We start from the raw sequence: 27807 nt of genomic DNA on the forward strand, positions 1-27807 counted from the left end.
TTCTGTTTCTCTCGTAGGATAAATAATATAAAGTTCCTAGGTTTTCATGCATATACCCTTTTGTGTGAGGTTGCTTCTTCACAAAAGCCTGCAGATTGCAAAGCTAAGAAAAGATGAGATTCCTTTTTTGTTTTGCTTTTGTCTTGCCCTCCCTTGCTCCTTTCTCAGTTACCGCATCATCACAGGGCTTTAATCATTTCTATTAACAGACTGCCTGTCTGGCCTCTTTCCTCGTCTGAATGCTGCCCACACCTTCTTCAGGCGATTTTGGTTGCCTGGTAATGCACTGAGCTTTCAGGAGAAAAGGATTTAGAGTCAGATTATAATTGTTTATTCACTTTTTTTTATATGTAGCCACACTAATCATACTGGGTGTATGGATCATTTTTAGATTTCTCATTAGTTAATACACTGACAGAGCCAGCCAGAATTTCTGTAAAAGAGCTCGGACGCAGCACCATCTAGGGGCAACTGTCTATTTTTATTTTGTTTCAATTATTATGGTTCAATTATTATCAGTAAAACTTTCTACATAACTAATTCTGTATCTGCACTCACTGAAAACTTTATTAGGTACACCTTAGAAAAACTGGGTTGGAGTGATCAGAACTGTCTTAGTTCTTCATAACATAGATTAAACAAGGTCCATGTTGACATTCCACCATCACACAGTTGCTTCAGTTTGTTGGCTGCACATCCTTGATGAGAATCTCCTGTTCATCACATCCCAAAGGTGCTCTACTGGATTAAGATCTGGTGAATATGGAGGCCAAGAAAATGTGCCAAGAGCAACCTGAACCGTTGATAAAGGCAGGATAGATCTGTGCTTTCATGTTGTGGATGTCTAATTCTGACCCTACTGAGTGTTGCCTGAGTGTTGGTTGTAACAAGTGATTATTTGAGTTCTTGTTAGCTTGAAACAGTTGTGGCACTTTCCTTTGACCTCTTGCATTACTGAGGCTATTTCACTGAGAGAATTACTGGATATTTTGTTTATTCCAACCATTTTTTGTAAACCTGAGAGATGGTTGTGTCTTAAAATCCCAGCAGATCAGCAGTTTTTGACACCAACCTGACTAACCGTGCCACATTCAAAACCACTTTAATCACCTTTCTTCCCCATTCTGATGTGGTGGCCATGTCTACATCTCTAAATGCATTAAGTTGCTGCCATGTGACTTAATATTTTTGTGTTCTCTGAGGTAGTGCTTTGATTGTATGATCCTGTGAAAATAACACGTTAAATTCATTTCAAAGACCAGCAGCACTGATGCTTGCTGCAGAAATTCCAACATTAACCATAATTCTATTACTAGCTTTAGCCACCACCTGCTAACTTAATAATAACCTAACAGACAGCTAATGTGGCTACTTGGTAGCTGCTAAAAGTTAAACAGTCAATGTGTGTGCTAGCCACTAGATTACCATTTATAATAACTATTGAACACTTTAATGTCGTTGAAGGGGGAGTCTTCAAGTTTTCAAAAAAAGTATTGGCAGGTGCCATGTGCCCATCTGTGTGCAGGATGCTGTGTGAGGGCCAAGACAGCACTGTTAGTATCAGTACTGTTGAAAATGAGAATCTAATCTGATAGTAAGTTTTAATGTTGATTAGTATCTGAGTAGTAGGTACAGGATTGAAAATGAATTAACAAAGTAGCTCCTTTTCTATAGTAATCACAGCAATTGGCCTATGATTTATGCATAGGAGAGTTGTTTCAGGATTTAAAAAAATAATAATCATTAGTGTCCCATAAGGTGTCACTTCCTAATAACCATTTTAACTCTTCCAGAAGTCAGAGATAGGAATATTTTTCCTCCACATTGCTACAGTTCTCCTCAAAGATACATTAATTCATACTTAAAGAGCCTTCTGCCTTTTTTACTGTCCATAAAAACAGGATGATTTCTTTAAAAGAATTGCAGAGCAGTTGCTTTGTGAAGGCGGCTCTGATGGAGATATTATTAGTCACAATCTACTTTTGAAGCAAGAGTTTTAAATGTCTGCTCCTTTAAAGCTTTTGACTGACCGCAGGTATCATTGCAGGCATACAAGTAAGAGATAAAAGGAGGAGGAAAGAAAATTAAAATCCAAAAATCGATAAAGTGAAAATGCATTCAGGACAATCTAAAACACGCGACGAGTAAAAAGTACTCTTTAGCTGCGGTGTTACTGAAGTGCACTCAGTCTTCTTTCTCAATTATAAGTAACAGGTTGAAAAGTGCCACCTGCCTTTTCCTCTCAGCACGCTGAAAGCATAAGCTGGTAATTTGTACATTTCACGAGTGTGGACATTCACATGTTCACACATACACTCTGTTAAACTTCAAATGAAAAGCACAACTTCAGTAATGCAAACTTTGTAGAATATTAGGAGTCAAGATGTCTGAGAGAACATGTGTGTGAATCCAAGATGGTAGGTTCCCATCAGGAAATGGGTTTATGCTCTAAAGTCAGAGGAAAGCTTAACTACATTGAAGTCTTTCTCTTTTTTTTCTTTTCATAAAGCATGTATTAGGATCAAGGGAAATTTGAAACTACTTAAAATTAAGCAGCTTATGCCTTTTTGTCAAGTGGGGTCTAATCGGGGTAATTTAAGCCATATGCTATATTCAGTCACTAGCTTAAAGTGTCAGCCATGACCAACTTAGCAGAAAGTTAGGCTTCACGTTCCACTGCTTTCCAACCTGCATGATCCATGCACCTGTTGATAAGACTAAAGTCCAAGGATTAATAGAATAGAAAGATATTAACTCAATCAGCCACACCTTCATGCATTCAGGGTGTGCAGTACTGCTGTATCTGTTGCTATGTAATGCACAGAAGTCACACTTACCGAGTAAATGTAAAGCCTTGTGTTCAAAAATGCTGGTGACACAATGTTTTGAAAATTTAAATCGTGTATTTAATTGTGAACAGTGCAAAGAGATAAGACTGCGTTATCTCTATGAGCCACGGTCGCCCCGTGGCCTGCTTTACTAACTAACTAATTCTAATTCTGTGTAAAGTTAAAATGATTTGAAAATAACTGGATTCAGTGTTTAGTTTCCTGAAATGTTGAAGGACAAAACTTTGGGAAATACGATTCCATATTTGGACTCTTGATGCGACTTCTCCGTAATACTGACTGCACGATGATGGCTGATTGAGTATTTCAACATCAAGTATCACAACACCGAGTATTAACATAGCAGTCATTTGCTTTCACTACAGTTTGTGTGACGGCGAGGGTATTGTATTTTAATGTTAGGTTGTTTACCGCAAGCACACGATCGTGAGGAAAACAGAATAACGAGCAGTTATGTATTAAACATACTTTCACTTGATGCTTATATTTTGTCATTGTTTATTCCCACAGTGTTTTGGGCACAGTGTGAACCCATAATAAGTCTGCTTTGCGATCGAGCTGGCTTCTCTTTCATTTTCCCTGTTGTTTTGTTATTGTGCGTTGTTTTTCTGATTCTTCCAGTGCTTGAAAATAATAATGCATTTGATTGTACCTTTAATTGAGTTGTCCTCACATGTGCTTTTATGAGTGTATGTATGCGCGTCTGAAAATATGTGGGTGTGTGTCAGTGTCTGCAGAGAATCTGGAAAAGAGCCTCAGGCAGATGGAGAGGCAGCTGCTGCAGCTGGAGAGAGACCTGGAGACTTTCTCCTCCTCCGATGACCCCAACGACATGTTTCTTACCAAAATGGCTATATCCTTTACACGTGTATGCATAGGCTCATCTCTGTGGGCCATCATGCAGTGAGTTACAGTAATGAACTCTTCACAAAGACAGAAGAATATCACTGAATGTGAATTTTATATCTTTACAGTAAGTCACAGTGGTGCTGTGTAGGCTGGTTATGGAGCAGGTTTCAGGTTTAATTAACAAGTTAAACCTAACATCAGGAAAAATGGTAAAGACTTCTCAGATATTTAACATGTGGTGTGTCTTATTAAATGATATGACCTGTGTGAAACGTGGTTAAAAAAATTTTTGGCTCAACTTCACCTACTTTCAGTGAGTACAAAGATGTGGACAAGTCTTTTGTAGTATAAATAACTTTATTTATTGCTTCTATGTACATCTGTAAATGAGGCATCGCGTGCTTTAAAGTGAAATGGCAGATGTGGACACTATACGGACAGAGGTATTAGGCTATTTACATATTATACGTACAGCAGTTATTATGACTGTATATGCATCTAGTTTGCAGTCTAAATTCATATAAATTTGACCCACACTTTCTGGGAAGGCTTTCTATGGAAGTCATTGCCTGGTTATTCAGAATAGCACTGGTAAGGTGAGAGGCGGATGTTGAAACTCATCTGACCACATCTGACTTTATAAACCTTACTTGTGCATCGTGGCATAGTCACCCTGGAAAATAAAAGGGCCTTTTCCAAACTGCTCCCACAAAGTTGGATGCACAGAATTGTCCCAAATGTCTTAATAAGATAAATGTTAAGATTTCCCTTCACTGGATATATAGCTATCCTATTTAAAAGGTCTGTGATATGTTTTATGGTGACCCATGATGAAGACCATAAGCCAAAAACCTTTGGTCATGGAGTAAATTTGTTCTTTATACTACAAGTATTTATATACTTTTGAGATCACACAAGATGCAAGGAATGGGGTGAAATGGAGGCAAATGATCCTCTCAGCCAAAAGGAGGAGGAAAAAAAAAGGTAATAATATGCTTTTAAGTAGAAAGGGAGAGAAGAATATACAGTCCTCCCACCCATCCTCTCTTGGTTTCCAGTGATGTGCACAAGTGATGAGTGGCATCCCATTCTGCAGTCAAGTTTTGTACCAGTACCCCTCTTAGCTGCTTTTGAAGTGTACTTAAGACTGAGGCTATCTTCAAAATCAAGAGAGAAGCTAAAGAATGTGAATTATGTTGCGTTTGACTTTCTGTCTTTTGTTTTCAAAAGCCACAAATGTGTAATTTCTTTTTACCATTTGTCTGCCCACGTGGGAAATTGAAGTCCATTGCTGACATCGGTCTACATTTTGTTTGACAGCAGTGTAAATGATTCATTGTCTTCTGAGGTAGTTCTAGAGGATCAGGTTGACAGGTATGTCTCAGGCCAGGTGAGTAAGTATGTGTTCAATAATACACCTTGCACCCAGCCTCCTTCATGTAGTTTTGATCAATAGCCTAGGGGTTGGGGCACTGATGGCTTGTGCTGTAGTAGTTAGCAAAGAACTTGAGTGCAACACAGTAAGGTTCACTGAGAATGGATCTGACAGCTCTGTTTTTTCTACTTTGCTTTTCAATTCCTGATGTCTTAGCACTGATTAAAAACTATGAAAACTCTGAACTCTCTTTTGGTAAAAATGGAAAAACTGGAGGTAAAGTGTAATGTAGACGAATAACACAGGTTATTGATGAGGCGTCTGGTGTCAAAATAAGACCCTAGACGCACAGTACAGTGGTCCCTCGCTATAACACAGTTCACCTTTCGCAGCCTCGCTGTTTCGCAGATTTTTTGTGTGCAATTTTGCATGCTGTTTTTTGTTTGGTTTTTTTGACAGCTCATTGAGTTCTGCATCCTGATCGAATGTAGACCATTGTCAGTCAATGTCTTCCATGCCGTGTCTCCTGTACAGTACAGACTGCATCAAGCTTGTCAAATTTACATAAATCTTTGATCACTAGCAGTGTGACTCTAAAGTAAGTTTTTAAGTTTTTCCCCAACAAACACAACAATGTCAACAAAACTTTTCGCACCACCAAAGGCACTTGTGGTACCAACCAAAAGGCAGAGGAAGATGCTAACCATCGCACAGAAAGTTGGACTTCTGGACATGGAAGGTAGAAGTTACTGTATTTTTCTGACCATAAGGCGCACCAGATTATAAGGCGCAATAAGCAAAACAAAACAGTCAGATAAGTCAAACTTTATTCAACTCATTCTTCTTGCTTCCTCCACTTCCGTACCATTGATTCATTAATGTTGAATTCTCTCGCAGCTGCTCTATTCCCATGTTCTGTACCTGGAAACAGGGTTTGATCTTTGGTTTCATTCTATAATACTGGACTTATTTTTCTATGAAGGTTTGAACTTTGAGAGAGTTTAAACAAGAGAGAAAAGTGTGAAAATGTTCATGCCTGTCTGAGAAAAGTGTATAAAGTGTGTAGTGAGGAGGGTTTTATGGCCTTAAAACATCTATAATAATTGTAAAAAATTAAGCTGGCTACTTCACGGATTTCACGTGTCGCGGGTTATTTTTAGAACCTAACTCCTGTGATAAACGAGGGACCACTGTAAACCAAAAATGTTAACTAGATGAATGTTACACAATTTTTTATTTTTTATACATTATCATGTGAGAGTAACAAACATTAGCTACTGCTTGGAAATGAACTCTGAGCATTGCAAGGTGAAATATTGACTGGTCGTTAAAGTTACTGCCACATTGTGACTAACAAAATCCAAAATAGAACTCCAATTTAAATTTTTTATGCTACGCTGTATGTAAGGCCTTCCTCTCAGCCATGATGGCACCTTTCTAGATCTCCAAGCAGCAATTTCCATAGGGACTAATGCACTTCCATACCATCAGACTTTTGGAATGAGCTGATAACAAGTGGGATGATCCCTCTCCTCTCTAGTCCAGAGTATACATGTTTACTAAACTTTCAAATTCCAATTTGTCTGACCACAGAACAGTTTCCCACTTTTCCTCAGTCCATTTTATGAGTTTTGCCCCAGAGAAGACTGTGGCTGCTTCTTTGGATGTTAGAACTTTTACTGAACTTTTGGATGGCACAATGAATGATGTTCACAGACTGATTTCTGAAAGTGTTCCTGAGCTGCACTAATTTGACAGAATCGTGCTTGTTTTTAATGCAGTGCTGACAGAGGGCCCAAAGATCACAGGAATCCAGTATTGCTTTTCTACCTTGTCCCTTTTGTAGAGAAATTTCTCCAGATTCTTAGAATCTAGTGAATCTTTTGATATTATGTATTGTAGATGATGTAGGTGATGAGGCACGTCCACACTTATTTTCCTTCTTATTCAGAAACCAAGTGCTTTAGTAATTTGGCTTAAGGTTTTTAACCAACATTAGTAAGCAATTTTATAATGAAGCTTTTTAATTACATTTACACTTCCCTCCGTCCTGCATCCCTTAACTGCTTATGTTAAGAAGACTTGTATTTCAAATTAAGCAAAACTGATTACAGTAGATTTGCAGGCATACAGGAGATAACATTTCTAAAAGTACTTTTGACAAGCAAATATTTATATTTATTTATTATTTAAAAAGTTTTATTGCTAAGCCTTTTGAAAAATGAACCAGTCATGTTAGCACTGCAGATCAGCAAATTCTGCGGTAACCAGCTAAACACGAGAATCTCAGGGTGTCACATTGGTGACATTGAAAATCCCATTTTCACTTCATGTGCCACTTGAGTTTACATTTACTGTGTGATTGGTCTAGTGTTACACTTCTAAATGTGAGCTAAGCTTGTAGAGGTGGTAGATTAGAAAATGAGAGAAACAGAAGGAGAATGATCAAATGAAGACAGGCAGAATGAAAAGTGATGGGATGGGAGAGATGGGTGCTTTTGAGAATGAGCTGCAGTGGACCATTGCTTTCTCTGGAATAGGGAAGAAGTCAGGAGAGTGGGAACAGATATTTCACACCCCACGATACTTATCAACCACAGCTCTCAGCTATTTTTCTTTTTCTTTTTCTCTTGCTTTCCGTCAGTTGCTCAGACTTTCCTCATGCCTCTTTCCCCCAGCCCCTGGCTTGGAAAGATATTACTGACAAGTCAATCTGGGAGGAGTGCCTATTGAACAGCATTTACCCAGCTGTGAATAGGTAGTCCCATCCCCAGCCAGATTCAACTGAGGCCAAACCTCAAATAGGTCCATCAATTGAGCTATAATGAAGGGGCACAATAGGAGCCAGAGAGGCTGTCCACACACTTGTGCAATACCACACACACATGGCACACTTGCTTCTGAGACAACAGTGTTATAGTCATTAGCAGGACAGATGTCTAAGGACATAAGAAGAAATTATTCATACAGTTTAAAACAGATTAAATCATTTTTTAATCTCAGATTCTATTTTGTCATACAACAAAAGATTTGAATTTCACTTGACAAGGTCATCATGTACGATAATAGACAGCGAGGATTATGATTTATGGAATATGGAAAGGGAATAAAACTGTAGCATAAATATATTTTGAACTGCCAATTCACGGTTACTAAATTTTTGCATTGAGTGAATAGTGAGTTTGTGTGTGTGTGTGGTGACAGCACTGTATGCCCTGCTGGTGGGCTTGATGCGTTTTAGTACTTTGACTCTTCCCCCCTCCCCTCCCCTCCACCACCTCTCCAGCACATGTTGACACAACCATTACCCATTTGTCCTCATCCACACGAACGTAGCAAAGCTGTCCTGCGCTTCAGATAGGAGGGCCTTGTATTGCTCTTTCATCTTAAAGTCAAGTCAGACTTGTATTTGCAGTATTTGCTAGGTCAGACTGTTGAAGACATAACCATTTTGTGTAAAGCCCAACTCTTGCACTCTTCAAGCATTTTAGAGTGCAAAGACTTGTTGCCTTAAAAATCCTAAGAAGAGTAATACTGTGCTTGCTGCAGCATTTGGAAGTGAGCCAGAGTCAAGAGCAGAGTTAAATGCAAACACATCTATTTAACTGTGTTTACACTAACTTGGAAACTTTTTCAGTAAGCAATATTCTCATTAGTTAGGCTTTGAAAAAACTGGTGGGCAGGGTTAACGTTAAAGTACAATGAACTTTAAGTGCAGCAAAAATGGAGTAGTGTAAAATGCACACACTTTGACCTGACTGAGAGCTCTTAATGCAAACGTTGGTTTATCGGCATTTTATTTCCAACTTAATTTCTTTGCAAAAACAAGAGGGAATGGCTCTCACTTTTGTTGTCAAGTTGGAGATGCTCTCATCAGCCTTTAATGGATACTTGTTGTGAAATGTAACAATGACCTTGACCACAACCCTCACAGCTTCAGCAAAGTTGCACGGGAGCAGTATGACAAGCTGGTGATCATGCACGGCAACATGGAGACGCTGTATCAGAACCTGCTGGAGTACTTTGCTATTGATCCTAAGAAGACTTCTGTGGAGGAGCTGTTCACTGATCTCAGCAACTTCCGTTCAATGTTCACTGTGAGTACATGGTGCAATCCTTCATTTTATATTTATTTTTTTAATATCTTGAGTTGGAGACATTTGCATATTGAATAATGTTTTGACTTTTCATTAAACCTGTCCTGCTATTAAAGCCACACAGGGATTAGCACAATATTTGTGTTACAGGAACTTATATGTCTTAATGAGAAATGAATGACTCAGCCTGTCTCATATTAAGATGTGCTTTTTTTTTTTTTTTTTTTTTGAATGGATTTATTTACCATTTAGTACAATGTTACATTAAGAGAAATACTGCAGTGCTACTTCATATCAGCTGGTGTTTTAATGCTATTTAAGAGTGTTTCATTTATGGGTGCATTTTCATTTTGCCTCTTGTTAACATATTTTAAGAAATGACAGAATTGCTAATGCTAAAACTGTGATAGATAAAAAATAGCTCTAACCATAAAGCTACTTATGATGTTGCACTCATTAGTTGCCCAACATCCATGAAAAATACAAGCAAAAAGGCAAACCACAAAATAAGTGAAAGATTTGCTAGAGTTTTATTTCAGGTTTGAGAGGGGGAAAAGACCTTGAAAATAGGGGTTATTATTTATCTTTTTATTCACTGCCTGTTTTATTACAGAACTTCTACTTCATTCTGTGTCCTGTGGTAAAATACAAAGCAGAACAGTGCCAGTCCTGTGTAGTCCAGTCCCACCTGGACATTTATGTCATCCCTGAGCTCTGTGCCCTTATCAGTCTGGTGCTACCGTGAGCTCTGGAGCTGCAGAGACCCACTGTGTTTAATCAGCAGGATTAGTGGCACAAGCCACTGGGCGCGACAGATAATAGTAGCTAATTAGCCTACTAAAGTTATTGCCCTACCTCTAACTTAACATCTACCACACACACAAATGGATTTCATGCCTTTTTGCTTTTTTCCCCCCTCCCTCCCTGCATAGTGATTACTTATGCTTTCGTTTTTTCTTGTAGCCTGCTACTTTTTTTGTTGTTGTTATTTTCCATTTATGCACTCTTCAGGCAGAGTGGCCGTGGGGTTTTATCAGTATCCTTCCTAGATCAGAATTGACAGAAACTTTAATGAAGCTTCAGCTGCAGTACAAATGCAGCTGCTTTCTTATGGATCATTCTTTGGAAGGAAGGTACGTCAAGATGTGTAGCAACAGAAACTGAAATAATAATATATCCCTGCACATATGATGCAATTACTGTAGGATATGTGAACAGCACAAAATTTATGTTGCTCTGGCTATTGAGCTTGGCTTGTACTGTCATTTTTTTTCACCCACTTGTCATTTTGCATTTCTATAGCGACGGGGTGTGTGACTGCTGCCCGACCGGCACCTTTGCTATAAAAGAGAATGGGTGTCAGAGCACAAGGGTGCCAATGTTGCAGTGTATGTGAAAGACTCTTTGGCCCTTTAGAGAGCCCAAATTTTTTCCTAGGTACCCTGTTTATTTTTATTGATGCAGGACTAACGTGTGCTGTTATCCATGGCGCATTTAAATAACTAGAGTTGCCAGAACTGAGGCTAAATGATGTCGATCTATTCTGTATTCTGTGCATTACTATTGCCTAGTAATAAAAACAGATTTTAACATTGTGTTCTTAAAGCTAAACTGTTGCTGAAATCCCTTTTATTTGAAGCCTATGGTTCAGTTTTGAGTTTTGCAGTAGCTTTTATGTTCTTACCAAACATAACAGTTAATGATGCTGCCAGTGAAAGGTGAAGAAGCCAAGTGTTATAAAGGCTAGCATTATATGGTCAAAACTCCCAAGATAGCTATTTATTCCCCTGCGATAGGTCAGGGCGTTAGCAGCTTACACTCTCAGCAATTCGTTGAAATGGTCACATCACGGAGACACATCTTAGGAAAAGCCAAGGCTAGGTCAACGAACGTAGGCATACAGTAAATCTAAGCATTGTAACCTCTCGGTCAGATCTGTGTCAGCATTTACCCTGCCGTGCCGAGGCCCATGCTAATAGGTGCGTGCTGTCTCTAGACCACTGCCTGGGGCAAACTGAGCCTTGAACTGTGTGTATCTTGTTGGCAGAATGTGTGTGTATGTTTGTTTGTGCGCATATGTCATTCTGCTTTGGCTTTTTTTTTTTTTTAATAGGAAAAGCTGCTTAGTTATTTCACACACAAAGATGTGCACACACAATTGTGCACACACATGCAGCATGCCCAGTCACCCGTAAGAAGGAGACACAGGGCGAGGCCGCACATCTGACAGGAATCCAATTGAGCGTGTCTAATGGCGGACATCCAGGAGAGAAGGAGGGCGAAGCAGACCTGCAGTGATGAAGGAGAGCAGTAGACAATTTTACAGAGCTGGTTCTCCCTCTCTTTATTCCTCTACATCACTAGGTCTCTCGCTATTACAGTAACATATATAATATTTTTTTCAATCAAAAGATCTCTGAAAGTCTGTGTTACCTCAGTTCATATTACAATGTTACATTTCAGCACGAAGATAATTTTTAATTTTACATTTAAAAACAAATAAAAATTGTCTTACTTGTGCTTGAAGTTAACATTTTATTCCATTCAGCTGATGTCCCCACTGACATTTTAATTCTTATTTTCCTAATTGTCTCTGCGATTTAGTAAGACAGCATAGCTTCTTCATGCTGGCTGTAATCATAACAATTTTTGTTTTAATAAGGGTGTTTTTGCTGTAATAATCTTTAGCTGCTCATTTCTGTTTTGTTTGTGAAGTTTAAAAGCCATCTTTTTTTTTTTTTATATATATATATATAACAGACCCACTTATAGTATTGACCTGTTACAGACTCATCATTGTTTTCTTGAATGGTTGGTAGCTTTGAAAGATCTCGATTTAAATAAGAGGTTTTTTTACGCTTCTACATCCTTCCTCAGTGGATCTGCATAATCATGTCATTGTAATCCCCTGCCACTTTTCATAATGAACAGGGGCAAAAAAAGAGTATTTGTACTTTTGTACATTCCTTAAAAAATGAATGTCTCCCATCATCCTCAGCTGTAGTTTGTGCCTTTTAATAATTGGCAAAGGTTAGCCAGTTAACACATAAAAGAAACCAAACTGTGCATGTTTAAAATATCCCTCTAAACATCATAATATGATAACATGGATCACCCAACATTTATTGTTTCATTCAGAGCCCCACTGTACCAAAGTACAATTATACATCAAGGCACAACCATGGATGTAGACTATTATTTAAAGGGGGGAAAAAAGTCTGTACTGGTATTTGCACTTATCATTATTCAGTTGCCATTTATGTCTGTAGTTCTATACACACACACACACACACACACACACACACACACACACACACACACACACACACACACACACACACACACACATATATATTAATTAATTAATTTAAAAATTTGTTGTATTTGTGAAGTTAGTTTTAATGTGTAATTTATATATCAAATGCATATATGTTCAAAGAAAAATAGTCCCATCTGTTAGACTGTAAGTATAGGGCTATTCAGATTCTGAGCAGCAGCAACTCTGTTTGATTGCTTTAGCACAAGTATATTTACTTTGTTTTAGTAAGTGAAATTGCCCTTTTCATGGAAGAGTTTTGATGAAATTTACATTAGGCATCAGTCATAGCTTGTAACCTGGGATCATTTAATTGTTCCTTACTAAAAATATGCTGCACATTGGTAATCTTGTTCTTCTCTTTTCTTTTTCCTCATTCTTTCTGTCCTTAATTTACCAGATGCCCATTAAGAATATAGTCATTTGTGAATTGTTGGTTGCTATAAGCAACTCACAGTCATTCCATCAAATCAAAGTTCATTTTGTCAAGTAGTTGGTTTCATTTAAAAATAGTTATAAAAAGAGAGCTCTGAGTGCTTCACAGACATTTGGTATTCATCTCACCCTCTCTTATTCTTCAATACTCTCTTCTCCTGAATTTCTATAAGCCTGTCGAGTGGTACTTATCAATGTTTTTAGCTGCTATTGTCTACTTATGTGGGTGAGTTTAGTCAAATGTGTTCCAAACCCTTCCCATAATTTTTTTCTCGCTGTATTTGCAACACTTTATCATAACTATTGTAAAAAGATAAATTGATGAAAATATACAATTTACTTATACTAACTGCAACAAACAACAAAACTTGATGTTGATTGCTACTGGACAATTAACTAAGTTGTCTGAGAACGCTTCCATCAAAGTTTACATCTCCTTAGTGTTTGGATTTCTTTTATACATTAAAACAGATTTTAGATTTAACAGAATGCTTCAGTTATTGTCTATTATTACCTGTGATTAATACACTATTTGGACAGAAGTATGGCGCAATCTACACATTAATGTTAGAGGAGTGACTTGGCCGTTGAAACCAATTGCATGAAGGTCCAGGCACTCAGTTTTTATGCTGAAGCTTGTAACTGCCTCAACTCAGTCAGCAGAAAGATGTCGATCTTTTGCACTATGCGCTTCGGCACTCATACAAAATCCCTGTTTTGCATTGTTACGTTGTCTGCCACTATTGTTATGTTGTTTCCTAAACACTTCTACTTTGCAATAATGCCACTTAGACTTGATTGTGGATTATCTAGGATGGAAGTAATTAACTCGTTGCAGTGGTGGCATCTTACCACAGTTGAATTCAAGTGAACCGTTTTGAATCGCCCAATCTTTCACAAATATTTGTAAAGACAGACTGCATGGCTAGTTGCCTGATTTTATCTTCCCAACAGTCCAGAGGACCACTAAAACTCTTCAACCATTCTGTCAACGACAATGATGTGGGTGTTTTGGTTTGTGTGGGATTGTGATGAAATGTCAAGTTAATCAATGTTAAATTACCTGTTGCTGTCGACAGTAACTTTGCTGTTTTACATTAAGATTATGACTTAATATTGGCATGAGCAAGCCACCTTCACCCTTCAAACCCAAACTCAGTACAGGGAAAAAACAACAAAACAAGCTGAGTGGGCTTAGACACTTTGTCCATTGTGTGTTTTTCCTAAGTTATAACCAACTACAATTACTTTTTATAAATAAGAAAAAACAAAATCTCAAGTTTGTCCAGTGGAAGATTAATGCAATAAGGGGCAAACGTGGAGCATTTACTATATAGGATTGCAGTAGTGTTTATATGTAGTTTTATATAGTTAAATTTAGCCATGCAAAAAAATAAAGGATTAAAGCACAGGCTAACAGTGATGAAACCATACCACTGTGTCAGTACTGTGTGCAGTTACAACCCTATTATTAGTAATATACACTTTATTTATTCAATTGAAAATTTCTCTGAGCATCAACAAGACCTTTGAAACAATCAAATATACTGAAATGTTTTGAATTCAAGTTCACCATATAATTTCCAACTATAGTCACTTGTATGCCGACATAATAAGATGTTGTCAGTGGGTTTCAATAAGTGATTGCCCCTCTTTGGTGTGCCACTGTAGTTTTCCCCATACTACACAGTTCTTGTAGTGTCTGTGTATGTGTTTTTGTGTGTATACATTTATGTTGGTTTGATATTACTATTCTATCACTGACCTGCCCATCAAGCTGAGCTGTGTAGAAAACCCAAGTGGAGGGGGGTTTGAGGGGGAGAACTTGGGTGTTTGATGAAAGCCTAGACTCCCTTGCTTTAAGTGACTGGCTATTGATCAGGATGGCAATCGTGCTAGCACTCTATTAAATCATAAGCAGTCTGTCTCTCGGCTGTGGCGTTATTGAGCTATTGACAAAATTGGAGGAGTTTAACAACAGGGACTACAGAGCCTGCAGTTACAATAGTTGATGCATACCAGATGTCCTTATAGACGGATTCTCCCTAGAGAGACTGATTCAAATGAATGACATAAGTTTGGAAGTTTGGCTACATCAGCATGTTTAAATGTCAGTAACATTTAGTGACATCTGAAAGACTCAAGACCAAATATTGATTTTAAACAACCACCAGTGTTTACTTGTATGAACTGTACTGTACATAGGTTATTCATGTTTAAAGGCCTCCAGCGAATAATATTTGATCCTGCAAATTCCAATAAAATTCTCTTAGGACAGAAAAATATAATACTTAGGAGCAGAAATATTCTGGAGTACAAGAAGTACTGTACAGCAAACAAACTAAAACTATTGCTATGTCCATGTGGTTGATCAACATAGATATTTGTGTTTGTTGTTCACTTAAACTTGCAAATGAATTAGCTTGAAATCACTAAGCGTGTATACTTAACAAAAAAAAAAAATAGTAAACCTCTTTGCTAAAGATTTGATGCTCCAGTTAGCAATCTGGTTACTGATAATATGTGCTCTTCTTAAGATGGATTCATTGCTGTTACCAAAGACTCAGTCACAACTTTACCAAACGTTTTAAAACAGATTATAGACAGCCCCCAAAAAGCTATAAATGGAGAGCCAGGTTATTAGAAATACATCACTCTACGTTAAACTGTTATTTTAGTCACAATAAAACATTGTAAACTCTTTGACATGTTTTCTAACTTTTATGCCTGCTCAATGTAAGAAAGTAGCTGCAGTTATTCCATAACAAACTAACATGAACAGGTTATTCTTGTGTAACCATAAACACTTTTTTTAAAGAAACTTCCGTTTTTGTTTATGTTTATTTAACACTGCAACCCGCACAGAATCCCTTGTAAGCTTTGCTCAGTATCTGTTGTACAGCCAGTTAATGTTGAATTGTGTTATGTTTGGTTTACATTTCTATCACACTCGCCTGCTGTGACGTGACTAGATAAAGTATTTTCATTTTGAGCATACCACAGTGGCCAGATGTCTGCTGAAAGTTCAATCTGTATATGTTAAAACAATACTGGAAGAATTTACCTTTCAAAAATGTTTTTACACTCTGCAGTAAGGTAATGCTGTCTGTATGTGATGAAAAAGACAAATTATAGGGAAAAAATGTAAAGCAAAATCAAATTCTACGTTGCTACAACTCAAAGTCAAAGAACAGAATTGCTTGTAATCATCATCTTCTCTTGATTCCTTGATCATTGATGCATCAATCTCATCAATCTAGTCTCTGAATTCAGTGATATGAAGTTCGTTTTTTTTTTTTTTGTCTCAGAAGACTTGAATCACAGTGCAGCTAAGAAGCTTCACCTGACTTTAGTGGTGCCTGATAAAGATTTCATCAGGGTTTGACTGCTGCCTCCCTCTTTGACAGGCTTAGCACTATTGTAATTAACCCCACTTAGCAGTCCATCATGTTTTCTCTTTTTTTTTCTCCTCCCCTCACATTTTCTCTGTCTCTGCCCTGCAGCAAGCACTGAAAGAGAACTTCAGGCAGAGGGAGACGGAGGAGAAACAGAGGAGAGCGCGGGCAGCAAAGGAGAAGGCAGAGCGTGAAAAGCGGGAGAGACAGCAGAAGAAGAGGAGGTTGCTGGAAGTCAATGCAGGTAAAGACTGCATAATTTGCTTTGCCTGTCAACTCTTGCAACAATAAAACCCTTTCACAGAGCCGTGTGCTGAATCAATCTAGGGTCAAGCGGTGTAAGAGATCACTCAAAGACAACGAATCTCATTTATAACATACAGCCCAAATTTTAATGGATTAGAATTGACAGCTATTTTCTCACAATTCAGTTTTCAACACTATAAAAATAAAACCCCCACATCTGTAGAGAAAATCTGTCATCTCATTTTGATTGATGGATGTAGTTAAGTAATGTTTAAAATAATATCCATTATGTGATATTAAAGCGTGTCATAAGGCTTTTATTTTAAACTGTCACTCTGTCCATATCACTCATGTTGAAATTACAGTCTTAACTTTAATTATTTCAAACCAATTAAGCCATCAAATGTAGCTGACCCGTGCATTATTAAACCACTATTACATAGTAACACAAATTTGAGACATGAGCTTTATTGTGTTGCTTTATTTTCATTTGTGCCCTTGTAGACAGTGGGTTTTTTTGGGGTTTTTTTTTTTTTTTTTTTTTTTTTTACAATATTACAAGGATTACAGAAGTTCACTTTTTAACTAACCTATCTTGAGAGGTCAGAAACATTTGACAGGATTCAGAGTATTACTACAACACAGCACTTTCAACTCTTCTTGTTGAAACAGTGTTTGTAACCTTAGCATATCCAGTCTTTCTGAGCAAGACAAGTATTATGCCAGTGCCTTTTAAAGGAGATGCTACAAACTGCCAAAATTAAATGAAATCCTTCTTTATGTTTCAACATTTCAAGATAACTAGGTCATAAACTAGGACACACAAAAAGGTGGTATCTTTTTGGTTCTCAAAAAAAGAGAAAAGCAGCCAAATGCAGCAGAATAAGAATTACTCTACAAAGGAAAAAATAGTTTCTTCTGATTTCTGCCCAGAATTTAGCAGAATGCTTTTTGCTCACATGTAAAAATAAATATAGCCTTTTTATTTTTTTAACACTTTTCAGACAAGTGCTAAATTAGAGTAAAGAATCTGATTTGGAGAAATTATTATTTTTTTAAACAAAAAAGACAGTCACTCCTATTGCAGTATCAGAGAAGCTTGCGCTCATGCTTTATTTGACATATTAATAAAAAATGAGTGCATAGTAGGTTCAACAATAATACCACATGCACCATATATCAGTTTATATGTGTAAAACAAGGAAACTATTTTGAATTATTTGGGTGATGGGGCAAGTTTCACAAGCCTAATCTTGTTCAGTTTGTGACTTGAGTGAGTACTGCCCTGTGCAGTATCACTTAAGTGTCATGTGATTGCATTATCTGTCAATAAATGCATTATTTCAAAGTAGTGTATTTCCTCTTTTAAAAAAAAAAAAGCAAATGCTTTAAAACACATCCATCAGAGCAGAAACTCAGTGCACTAAAAGTGAATAAACTGACACATGAATGAGAAATTAAATTCAACGCTCAGTTGAATTGCATGAACATGGTCATAAAATCCATGTGAATAGTTACGTGTTTGCGCCTTGCTTTGATAACTTGAAAAAAATCATTGTGAGACTTCAGAAAGATGGAAAAGGATAAAAAGAAGATTGGTGACCCTCAAAAAATCAACTGAAATATATTTGCTGCAGTAATCAGGAGGTATAGAAGAAGCCATAGTACTACCAATCAGAGCTCTAGTGTTTGCCCTGCTAAAATGACGATATTGACAGTGTGTCACAATCTTTCTGAGACAGACAAGTGCTTCAGACTTGAAACAGGGGTCATCATTGAAAATCTGATTTTCTGTGACAGCTTAGACCATAGGTGTCAAACTCTGGCCCGCAGGCCAAATTTGGACTGCAGCCTAATTAAATTTGGCCCATGAAGCCATACAAAATTACTATTAGAGCTGGCCTGCATGTACTGCTAATACTACAATTCCCAGAATGCTCTGTTGGTGTTTTGGTGCATCAGTCATGACAGGACCCATTAGCACCCTCTCCTCTGTTGACCATAGTCATAGCAACCATGCAAATACTGCCATGCTACCTATCCCAAAATGGCAAAAAGAAAGGCAGAAAACAGGAGCTTTCTGGACAGGTGGGAGAATATGAGGAAAATTTTATAAATGATAAAATGATAACATTTAATTCAGAAGGCTGCAAATACATTTTTTATTTAAGAAATGAATTCCACTGATGTGTTGTTTAATTGCAATATTAAGTTATATATACGTTTATATAAGTTATATATATTGTTTAGTATTAAGTTATGTTTGTTCCATATTCAGTTTTTCAGCAAAACTTGTTTGAGTGCATAAGAAACGATTCCTTGTTATATTCGGAGGAAGATTTTTTTTCCAATGAATATTAATGACTTTGATCCAGTTTTGTATTTTGGCCCACTGTGTATTTGAGTTTGACACCCCTGGCTTAGACCATGGCTGTCAAAAATAAGGCCTGGGGGCCAGAATGGGCTCAGCAAAGACTCCAGTATGACCCAGTGAAAGGCTTTGGAAAAAGTGCAATGAGGGCATGGATTGTGAACTTTCTAACTGTAGTTTTACAGATTTTAAAGACCTCCACCATTGCCACTCATACTGCATCAAATAGTTTTGCAATAGATACGCAATTAAATGAAATGACAAAATGAAGTACCAGAACCTTTTGCTTTACACATGTATTGTGCAGAAAATGGAGATGTATTGTTGAAACTGCACTTTGTTTTCTTATATTATGATATTTCATGGATGACCTGTTTAGTTAAATGTCCTTACAATGACAGAAAGAGTTTTTTCACCGGTCTGGCCCACAATTTAAACTTAGTTTGAAATCCCTGACTTAAACAGTGCAAAGAATAGACCATAATGATAACCCCCACTTAAAAGAAGAAGAAAAAAGTCTTGTTCACATATTAGGCATTTGGCACATATGCAAGATAAAACTAAAATAAATTTGTGTAATTCAGATGACGTCCAACATATTTGCCATTAACCTTGCAAGGGCTTCTAGAGTGCATGGTTCCTACAATGAAGCATAGAGGTGGGAATGTGATGATAGGGACATGTTGACATTTATAGATTGCACCATGAATGCGTGTTTATGTAAGACAAAATATTTTCTGACAGCATGCCTCCCACTCTCCAGTAGTCTGGTACAAGAATGATATTCCAGCATGATAATACAGCAGACTGCCAAAATCAGAGAAAAAGAAAAAAGGTAAAACTATGACCTGGCTGGTGCATTTCCTGACTTGAATCCAACAGAACACCTTTGGAGTGTTTTTAAAGAGGAAGGTAGAGCAACAACCCCTCCAGCAAAGAACAGCTGGAAAAAATTATCTAAAGAGCGACAGAACATCTCTGGAAAAAAGTGTGCAGTGCTGTACAGTATCCTACATGCAGGAAAACATGGAGTCTGCAACCACAAATAAAGGAGGTGGACAAAGCTTGTGTTCAATTTGAAAATGAAGCAGTTACGTGACACTGTTTTAAGTCATTAGACTGTTAAGCGATACTGCGTGGGGTGTACAAACTATCCTATAAATGCAGCATCAGTGTTTACTTTGAGTGGTTACATGCTGTGAAGACAGAAGTTACTGTTAAACATTCCTCATTTATATTGATATTTTGCATTGACAAATGGGACCTGAATCTTATAAATCATTGTCTCCTTTCCAACTTTCAGCAAAAACTGAGAAGACAGCACCTAGCTGTCTAAAATGTTATTCTCAAGAGATACTACTGCGTCTTACACAGATGGAGGCTGTTACTCTGGCTTGTATCATACATTATCCGATACAGGCTGTAGTTTTATAAATCACTATTAAATATTTAAATTTGTATTGTTGCTGCATTTGATGAACATATTTTCTCTCAAGGGAAATTTATCTTACAGTTAGAAAGCAAAATCATAACAGACCTCCAAGTGGGAGTAAAACTGAAACTATCCCCAGTGAAAGAAGCTCATATCTGTCAACATAAATGCATTTTCAGAAAGTCATAATTAATTAATACTTGTCCACCCGATAGTCTTTTCTTTAACCACTTATTGGCTTCAGTTTGTATTTTAATTCAATTTTATAACACTAATACACTGCATTTGGTCTTTGACAAGGGGCACAGAGCAGTTATCTAGTCTTTTGCCTGAACCTAAATAAGAAGAGAACAAGATTAAAATGTATCTATACGTTTTCCCTAGCAAGTGTTAGTGTCTAAAGATCGGATGAAACCTTCTCTTTCCATGAGCACAGAGCTCCTCAGATAAGATTTGAGAACATTTACACAACAGAACAGCAATAGAATGATTAATGAGTCATAATTGCAAATTTAGCAGACGTTTCACTTAAAAAACAGTATTTGTTACCTCATTCCCTCTTGTTGAGCTGTGCGTATCAGACCAAATTTGCATTATGAGCCATAATTGCAGGTAAGGCTGTTACAGTAGAGTCAACACAGCAGTGTAAACAGATATTTTGTTACTTATCTGAGAGCGACTTGCCAACAGTATGTGGCTGTTGTTCATTTTATCAAATGTCAAAATGCTAACAAATGTCAGCAGGCGGCTGTTCTCAGACAACAAAAAGCAGGCCTAGACAGACTGTATTTGAAGCTGTGTTTCTCCACAAAAGGACAAAAACTAGGTGCTGGTTTTCACTCGATGCACTTTTGCAGTTTTTCTGAAAGACTCAAAAAGTTGGTCGCTCACCCACCCCAGAGTTAATGAAGTCTGACATTACTGTAGAAAATGGGATCTTGGCAAGATAAATATGCATCAGTTGGCTAAATTATTGTTCCTTATGAGCCACCATGGCTGCATGTGTGTTTATGGCTAGGCCAATCATTGTGCTAGTGGACGTAGTTTAGCCATGCGTAGTAAAGTCTCTCCATGTCAGCCCTGCTCACTCAGTTGTTATGTTTCTGATTAAACCCATGACAGACATTTGTGGCATCATTGGGCAAAAAATTCTATAATAACCTTTGAGCATATTGTAATTCAAATTGTTGAACAAATGAAAGTCTGGTCAATATTACTGCCAATGTAAATGCACTCATGACAAGAACATTTAGCTGTGAGAGCAGAACCACAATTGTCACAGTTAATAAATACCAAACGAATTTCATAAAGACAATCTCCAATACAAAAACTCCCATTTTAGCATTCACTGTCTTCTTCAGTGGGAGAAAATGAAGGACCATTAAAGTTTAGACTGAATTTGAATGCTGGAGAACTTCAGCTTAAATGAGCAACAGCGTGTGCAGCAGAGGGAAGATGTGCCGTGTGTACACATGCTGCAATTTTTCTTGGTCTGACTAGTTGTTTTTCTGGAGGCACAGTAGCTCCTTCCACAATTTGGAGGTGCCAGCAGAAGCTGATTGTTTTCAGAGAATATCTGACTCTTGTACTCTTGCAAGGATATAGTGACAGCAAGTAAGACAAAAATCAAATCATTTTTAAAAAAGTTACCTACTGCATTTAGAATTTAATAAGCATCCAGTTTATGCCTTTGGTACATATGCAGTTTGCAGAGTTGTTTTAAATGCCGTCTGTGCTTTGTCAGATGTTATGTCTGCAGAATAATGTCCCAAAAAAAATCTGTATTTTATGGCTTCCTTTTACCAGTTATAGTTTTGTCAGAATGTTATTTTTTCCTATTTTGCATAACGTGATGACTGTAGAAGGTGTAATTACACTGGCCTGCTAAGTCATTGGTTGCTTGAAGTGAATATGAGAACTATGCACTGGAGTTAAAATTCTACAAAAATCTTCCAAGCCGCCTACAGATCCAGTATCATTTTTGTATTTTCAAAGCGACCCAACTCATTAATTTGAATGAACCAGTTCACTGTCAACTGCTCTCAAGGAAACTGCTGGGAAGTAATTTTTGTGGACCAATATACAACGGCCATCTGCAAGGTTTCCCATCCCACACAAACAAATATGGAATCCATTACTATATAATGCCTTATAGTGTACTACTGTTTGTTGTCATTGTTTATCTTGTGGTTGCCACAGCAAAATGCAGAGCAACTGTCACCCCATAACTTCACAGCAATCTAATTTCTTGTCCTATTTAAACACATTTAAAAACCCTTCAAACGTATGAATGTATTATCCAAACTTCCTTGAAGCAGGATGTCCCCATGAACACACCCTCAGTGCCTTTGTAAATATGTCTACATACACAAGTTTTTCTTATCAAAGTGCTACTAGATTAATAGTTATTTAACTAGAATTCTCCAAACATAACTCTTAAGAAGGAAATATTTGCCTTATGCCAGACAGTCTGATCCCTAACCGAATTGCTTTTTGTTGCCAGTTTTCTTTTTTTTTTCTCTTTTCCCCCCCTTTTTACCTACAAGCACTCCTGGTGCCAGAAACACGTTCAACAGTTGAGACCCATTTTCAGTGCTCACACTAAAGCTGGCAGAGCCATTTAGCTTGGCAGTCCGAGCTCTGCAACAGCATCTACAGTCATTACTATGCCAAGCACTGTAGCTCTCCTGTAGACGTTAGGGTGCAAGATCAGAACCACTGTGCTCCATCCAGGCCAAACATACAGCTGTGGCTTTACTATCAGGCCACACCAAGGCCTGTCTTGGCTGAAGCATAATACAAACCACCTCATTTCTCTTTGATCTGGCCTGGGAACGCATTTGCCACAGATTTCCTGAAATTTTACAGTTTTGAGCTAATCCAGTAAACACGCACGATGAATAATTTCAACATTTGTCCTATAGATGGGTTCTCTTCTGTATACTAGACTGTTAATGCCAGCAAAAGAGGTAAAGGCAAAAAATAAAACTACTGCACATAAAACGGTGTTTGTGGGTTGTGGTACTGTTGCAAAGACCTGATATGTTAGTTGATTGATTATCAGTGGTCTGCAGGTGCAGGCTTTGAGGTGCTGCGTGTGCAGTTATTATCAAACACTTTATGTGGATAAGGTACTCCTACCTGTTTGTATTGTTCGTGTGATGTTTTAGCACAAGAGAGATAGATGGCAAAATTGTTGGATGACATTGAAATTATGAAAATTACTCCCCTTGTTACACAACATGTTTGTTTGAAAGCTGCACACCAAGGTTGAGGAGAAGTGTACCATACCGTACCATGAGGCATATTACGGTCTAGATGCTTTTGTGCAAAGGCCTCGAAAGGCTTGTGATGGTAGAGGTTGGAAGAAACTCTTGCTTGTTTAGCTTGGATTAAGCAGAAACTTAATATTGTCTTGAGAAATCAGAAAGGGAAAACTTTGTGCATTTTTCAAGAAAACTGCAACTTGAATAACAATATAACTAAAATAAAAATGTGTCTAAAAAGAAGACTAGAATGCCCTGGAGTGTGAAAATTGAGAATCCAAGCCACAATTACATAGAATCTCTGCTTCTTCTTTGTACAGGGTTTAGCTACCCATTTAAAACCAAATTTGTGCTATTTGGCTTTAAATATTGTTTAGAAGAAGCCTCACTGCTTAATTAAACATTTTTCATATTTTTACCTAAGATTTTGATGTACCTCAGATCATTATAGTCATATGGCATATTAACAGTAGATCACCAACATAGGGCTTTCAGCATCCTTTGCTGGCACTGAGCGCTTTCAATCCTTGTGTGAATTTGAAAAACTCTTGCTTGTTTAGTTTGTAAACTACTCCAACTGACAACTTGGCATCTCTTCTACTTTCCTGCCTCTCTGTGTTGGTGAGTGTTTTTACTGCAAACTTTTCAATTAAAAAAAAAAAAAAGTAGTTCAAAAATAAGAAAATCTGAAGAATAAACTTCAGCCAATTTTTGTCAGAAAGGCTTATATAAATATGCCTAGAGCTTGAAATTTATTTAGATACGCTCAGTTTAAGATAAAGCTAAAGGCAAACTCGGTGACATAGCTAAGTCGTGATGTTTCTGGCATTGCACACACGTGCACACACACACACACACACACACACACACACACACACACACACACACACACACACACACACACGCATGCATACAAGCGGTCTGTTTGGATGAAATGAATACGTGATAGAGATTTGGCGTTTTTCTACCAACCCAGGACAGGATTTGGTCTCCCTCTCTCTGTCTTTCTCACTATCTCTGACTCTCTCACTATCTCTCTCTCTCTCTCTGTCTCTCAGCCTATTTATTAACTAAAGAGCTTTCTCTTTGTTTGTCAGGGAGGATTGTCCTCAATGGAGATTTTCTGTGTAATCATCTGATTATCCATCAATTCCCTAAAAAGCCCCAGAGAGGCTGTGTATCCACATTATGCTGAAGGGCAAAGCAATGAGACAGGGAAGGAAAGGGGAGGGATTTTTTGGAGGAAATGATCAAAACGAATTTAATCTTCTTTACCTGTTACAGGTATCTGCATTCAGTTTGTTTTTTAGCTTTGCCTAGTTCTGTATTCCTGGAACGTGAGCTTATCCCAATTTCCTTCTGATATTCCTCCAGCTCTTCTACCTGCACTATAATAGACAGCCTGGTTTCGTCATTGGTCTGTTCTGGCACTTTGAGAGAGCAGGAGCATCAGCTTGCATGCATTTGCATAGAGCCCTATGGAGATTGAAATTCACATTGAATAGGTGTTTTTTTTCTTCCTCCTCTGGCTGTGCCTAGCTTGTGTATGACAAATCTGTTGCATTAACTCCCAGGGTAGGCCGGGAGCAGGAATGTTTGTGGAGCGACAAATTACACATCAGAGCTTTATTTAACATTCCCTACATGGCTACAAGCAATGAACTATTAAGATGTCAAATAGAAGAACTGCTACAGATGCAACCCTGCATGCAAAGATACTAAAAGTATAGGAAGGGCATAAGAAAGGGAAAGAATAAAAATCTGTTTGAGAAGCAGGAAGCTAGTATGAGAGTCTGCTTTCTCGTGAGATATTTATTCTGCCAGTCGTACAGTTCCTTATAGTTCAGCTTTTAAATTTGAGATTGCCTTGTTATTAAGTATGTGGTGATAGATGATAATTGCTGGAATTTACAGTGATATACAACAGTATGACAATCTTTTTTTTTTTTCTCCATTGAGTATTCAGTTAGTATTAGTATTCATTATGTATTAAATTAACGGTACCATTGAAAGAATATTAATTTTCCCCACTATAGTTTGCTGCCGCATCCTTTTCATATAATTGACACACTGACACACATCCTTCCCTCCTTGCACACTGTGAAATTAATGTGTGCAAGACGGGAGCTCATTGGTCCATTGCTATATAAAAGAAAAGGTTATTGTAGTCGGGCATTTGTAGAGATGTAGGTGTTGTGCCTCTACCCTGTGTGTGTGTGTGTGTGTGTGTGTGTGTGTGTGTGTGTCAAAAATAGACTCTGCACCCACACCAGACACACAGTATAACAGTTAGGTGTGAGAAAAATTACCTTACGAGTTGATGACACTTGTTACCAAGTACAGTGAGAGCTTCCCAGTAAGTCATCCAAGACAAACCAGTAGTGGACATAATGCAGTCCGTTGAGACCCCACGGTACAATATAATCACAATACTTAACTCAAGAGACAACATGAATGGTTTTAAATATTTTTGCAATGTGCTGAGTATTGGAAACAATATATATAGCAATTTTTTTATTTTGACCTTTTTTCCACCTGCGTTTTATATCCCCAAAGGCACAATTTTTCAGTGTCCGTTTCATTTCGTACAATACAGTAATCAGTCTCCTCTTCACACTTAAGCCATTTTTGTTGCAGCAAAATTGCTCCTGGATTGCTGGATTGTCAAATAGACATACTGACCAACATTGTCATTTAAACCAAGAGTGTTGCATGTGTCATGAAAAACTGCTCTGCAGTCCAGTCTAGTTTAACTAAATGCAAATGCATGGACTTCTGTACTGTTATTTTAAGCACGAGATAACCGTCAACAGTTCTTTGTGAGATAATGAGCCACACATCATAAGTGTAATTTTCAATTCAATTTTATTTATACAGCACCAAATCACAGCAACAGTTGTCTCAAGGCGTTTCATATTGTAAAGTAGACCCTACAATAATACACACAGAGGAAAACCCAACAATCATATGACCCCCTAGGAGCAAGCGTTTTGGCAAGAGTGGGAAGGAAAAACTCCCTTTTTAACAGGAAAAACCTCCAGCAGAACCAGGCTCAGGGAGAGGTGGCCATCTGGCGTTGACCAATTGGGTGAGAGAAGGAAGACAGGACAAAAGATGCTGTGGAAGAGAGCCAGAGATTAATAATAAGTGAACAAGTGAACCCTTCCTGCTGTACTTGACTTGAGAGCCTGGGTACGACTGTGTCCATGGGGAGGAAGGGGGGGTTGTCCACACATACACTCAGCAGCACCAACGGTGGACTGAATAGGCAATGAGTTTTATTCTTTCAGTATGAAAACATTTAGTTTGTTTTTGAATTGTATATAATAAAATATCAATATGTGGTGTCATACAAAAGCAGACATCATGAAATAAATTAAATCCAAACGAAATCATTCATATAATAATAAATGTGGGGACTGGAACTAGATTGTTAGCAGGAAATATTTTGGGTGTTGTCAGCTCTGGCATTCAGCCTCCATAGATTAGGATCTTCGTCAACTTTGTAGGTTCTTATGTTCCTCAGGTTCTACCCGGATATTTTTGCAGTGTGATGTGAAGAGAGATCTTCTGTTGTTGGTTTGTTGTTTGTTTTGTTTTTTGCATGTCTGCAAAAGTCTTTACGCTGGGCAAAATTACACAACATGAAAGTTCAGTCCTAAGGGCTTATTATATTGTAACAAGATGATTAATATTATTCAATCAAGGCATATTATCACAATTGTAACATTTGTCTTTATCTCTTTCCTTTTCCCTACCATAGTTTTCAGAATTGTAACTGCCTTGATTCATCTGACAGTCACGTTGGGTGCTATTCTGATCGGTTAATGTGTTTTTAGCAATGGTGCCATAGTAGCATAGGAGCTATATGAAAACGTTGCCTTGCAATAAGCCTCCTCTTCTCCACTCAGAGTATCAAAGTGAAGTCTAAGTGGGTATTCAATGTAGAGAAGGGTAGCTGACTAGCCTTGCTGCACCATTTGTCTTCTAAGTGTTCAAGGGAACACCGTGGTGGGCCTGCATTCATTGTACTCAGGCATGCCATTTTCTCTCCTTAGCTTTTCTATCCCAGCCCAATTGACCCTATTTCGTTCCTTGCTCCGGCCCACCTCAGCTACACACTGCTACGACTGGGTCATCGTCCTGATGATAAGTGCTACATCCTGTTGAGTGAAG

General features: G+C 37.8%; 1 protein-coding gene across 1 annotated transcript in view; it reads left to right on the forward strand.

Annotated features, from left to right (window-relative positions):
• LOC113020887 (protein diaphanous homolog 3) overlaps positions 1-27807 on the forward strand; it is a 166908-nt gene that overhangs the window by 78196 nt on the left and 60905 nt on the right. Inside the window, exons 25-27 of the mRNA XM_080290482.1 lie at positions 3578-3702; positions 9006-9170; positions 16425-16560. Of these exons, the coding sequence (XP_080146608.1) occupies positions 3578-3702; positions 9006-9170; positions 16425-16560 (426 nt within the window). The remainder of the gene's footprint in view (positions 1-3577; positions 3703-9005; positions 9171-16424; positions 16561-27807) is intronic.

Source organism: Astatotilapia calliptera, chromosome 1, assembly GCF_964374335.1.
Source record: "Astatotilapia calliptera chromosome 1, fAstCal68.1, whole genome shotgun sequence".
NCBI classification, from domain to species: Eukaryota; Metazoa; Chordata; class Actinopteri; order Cichliformes; family Cichlidae; genus Astatotilapia; species Astatotilapia calliptera.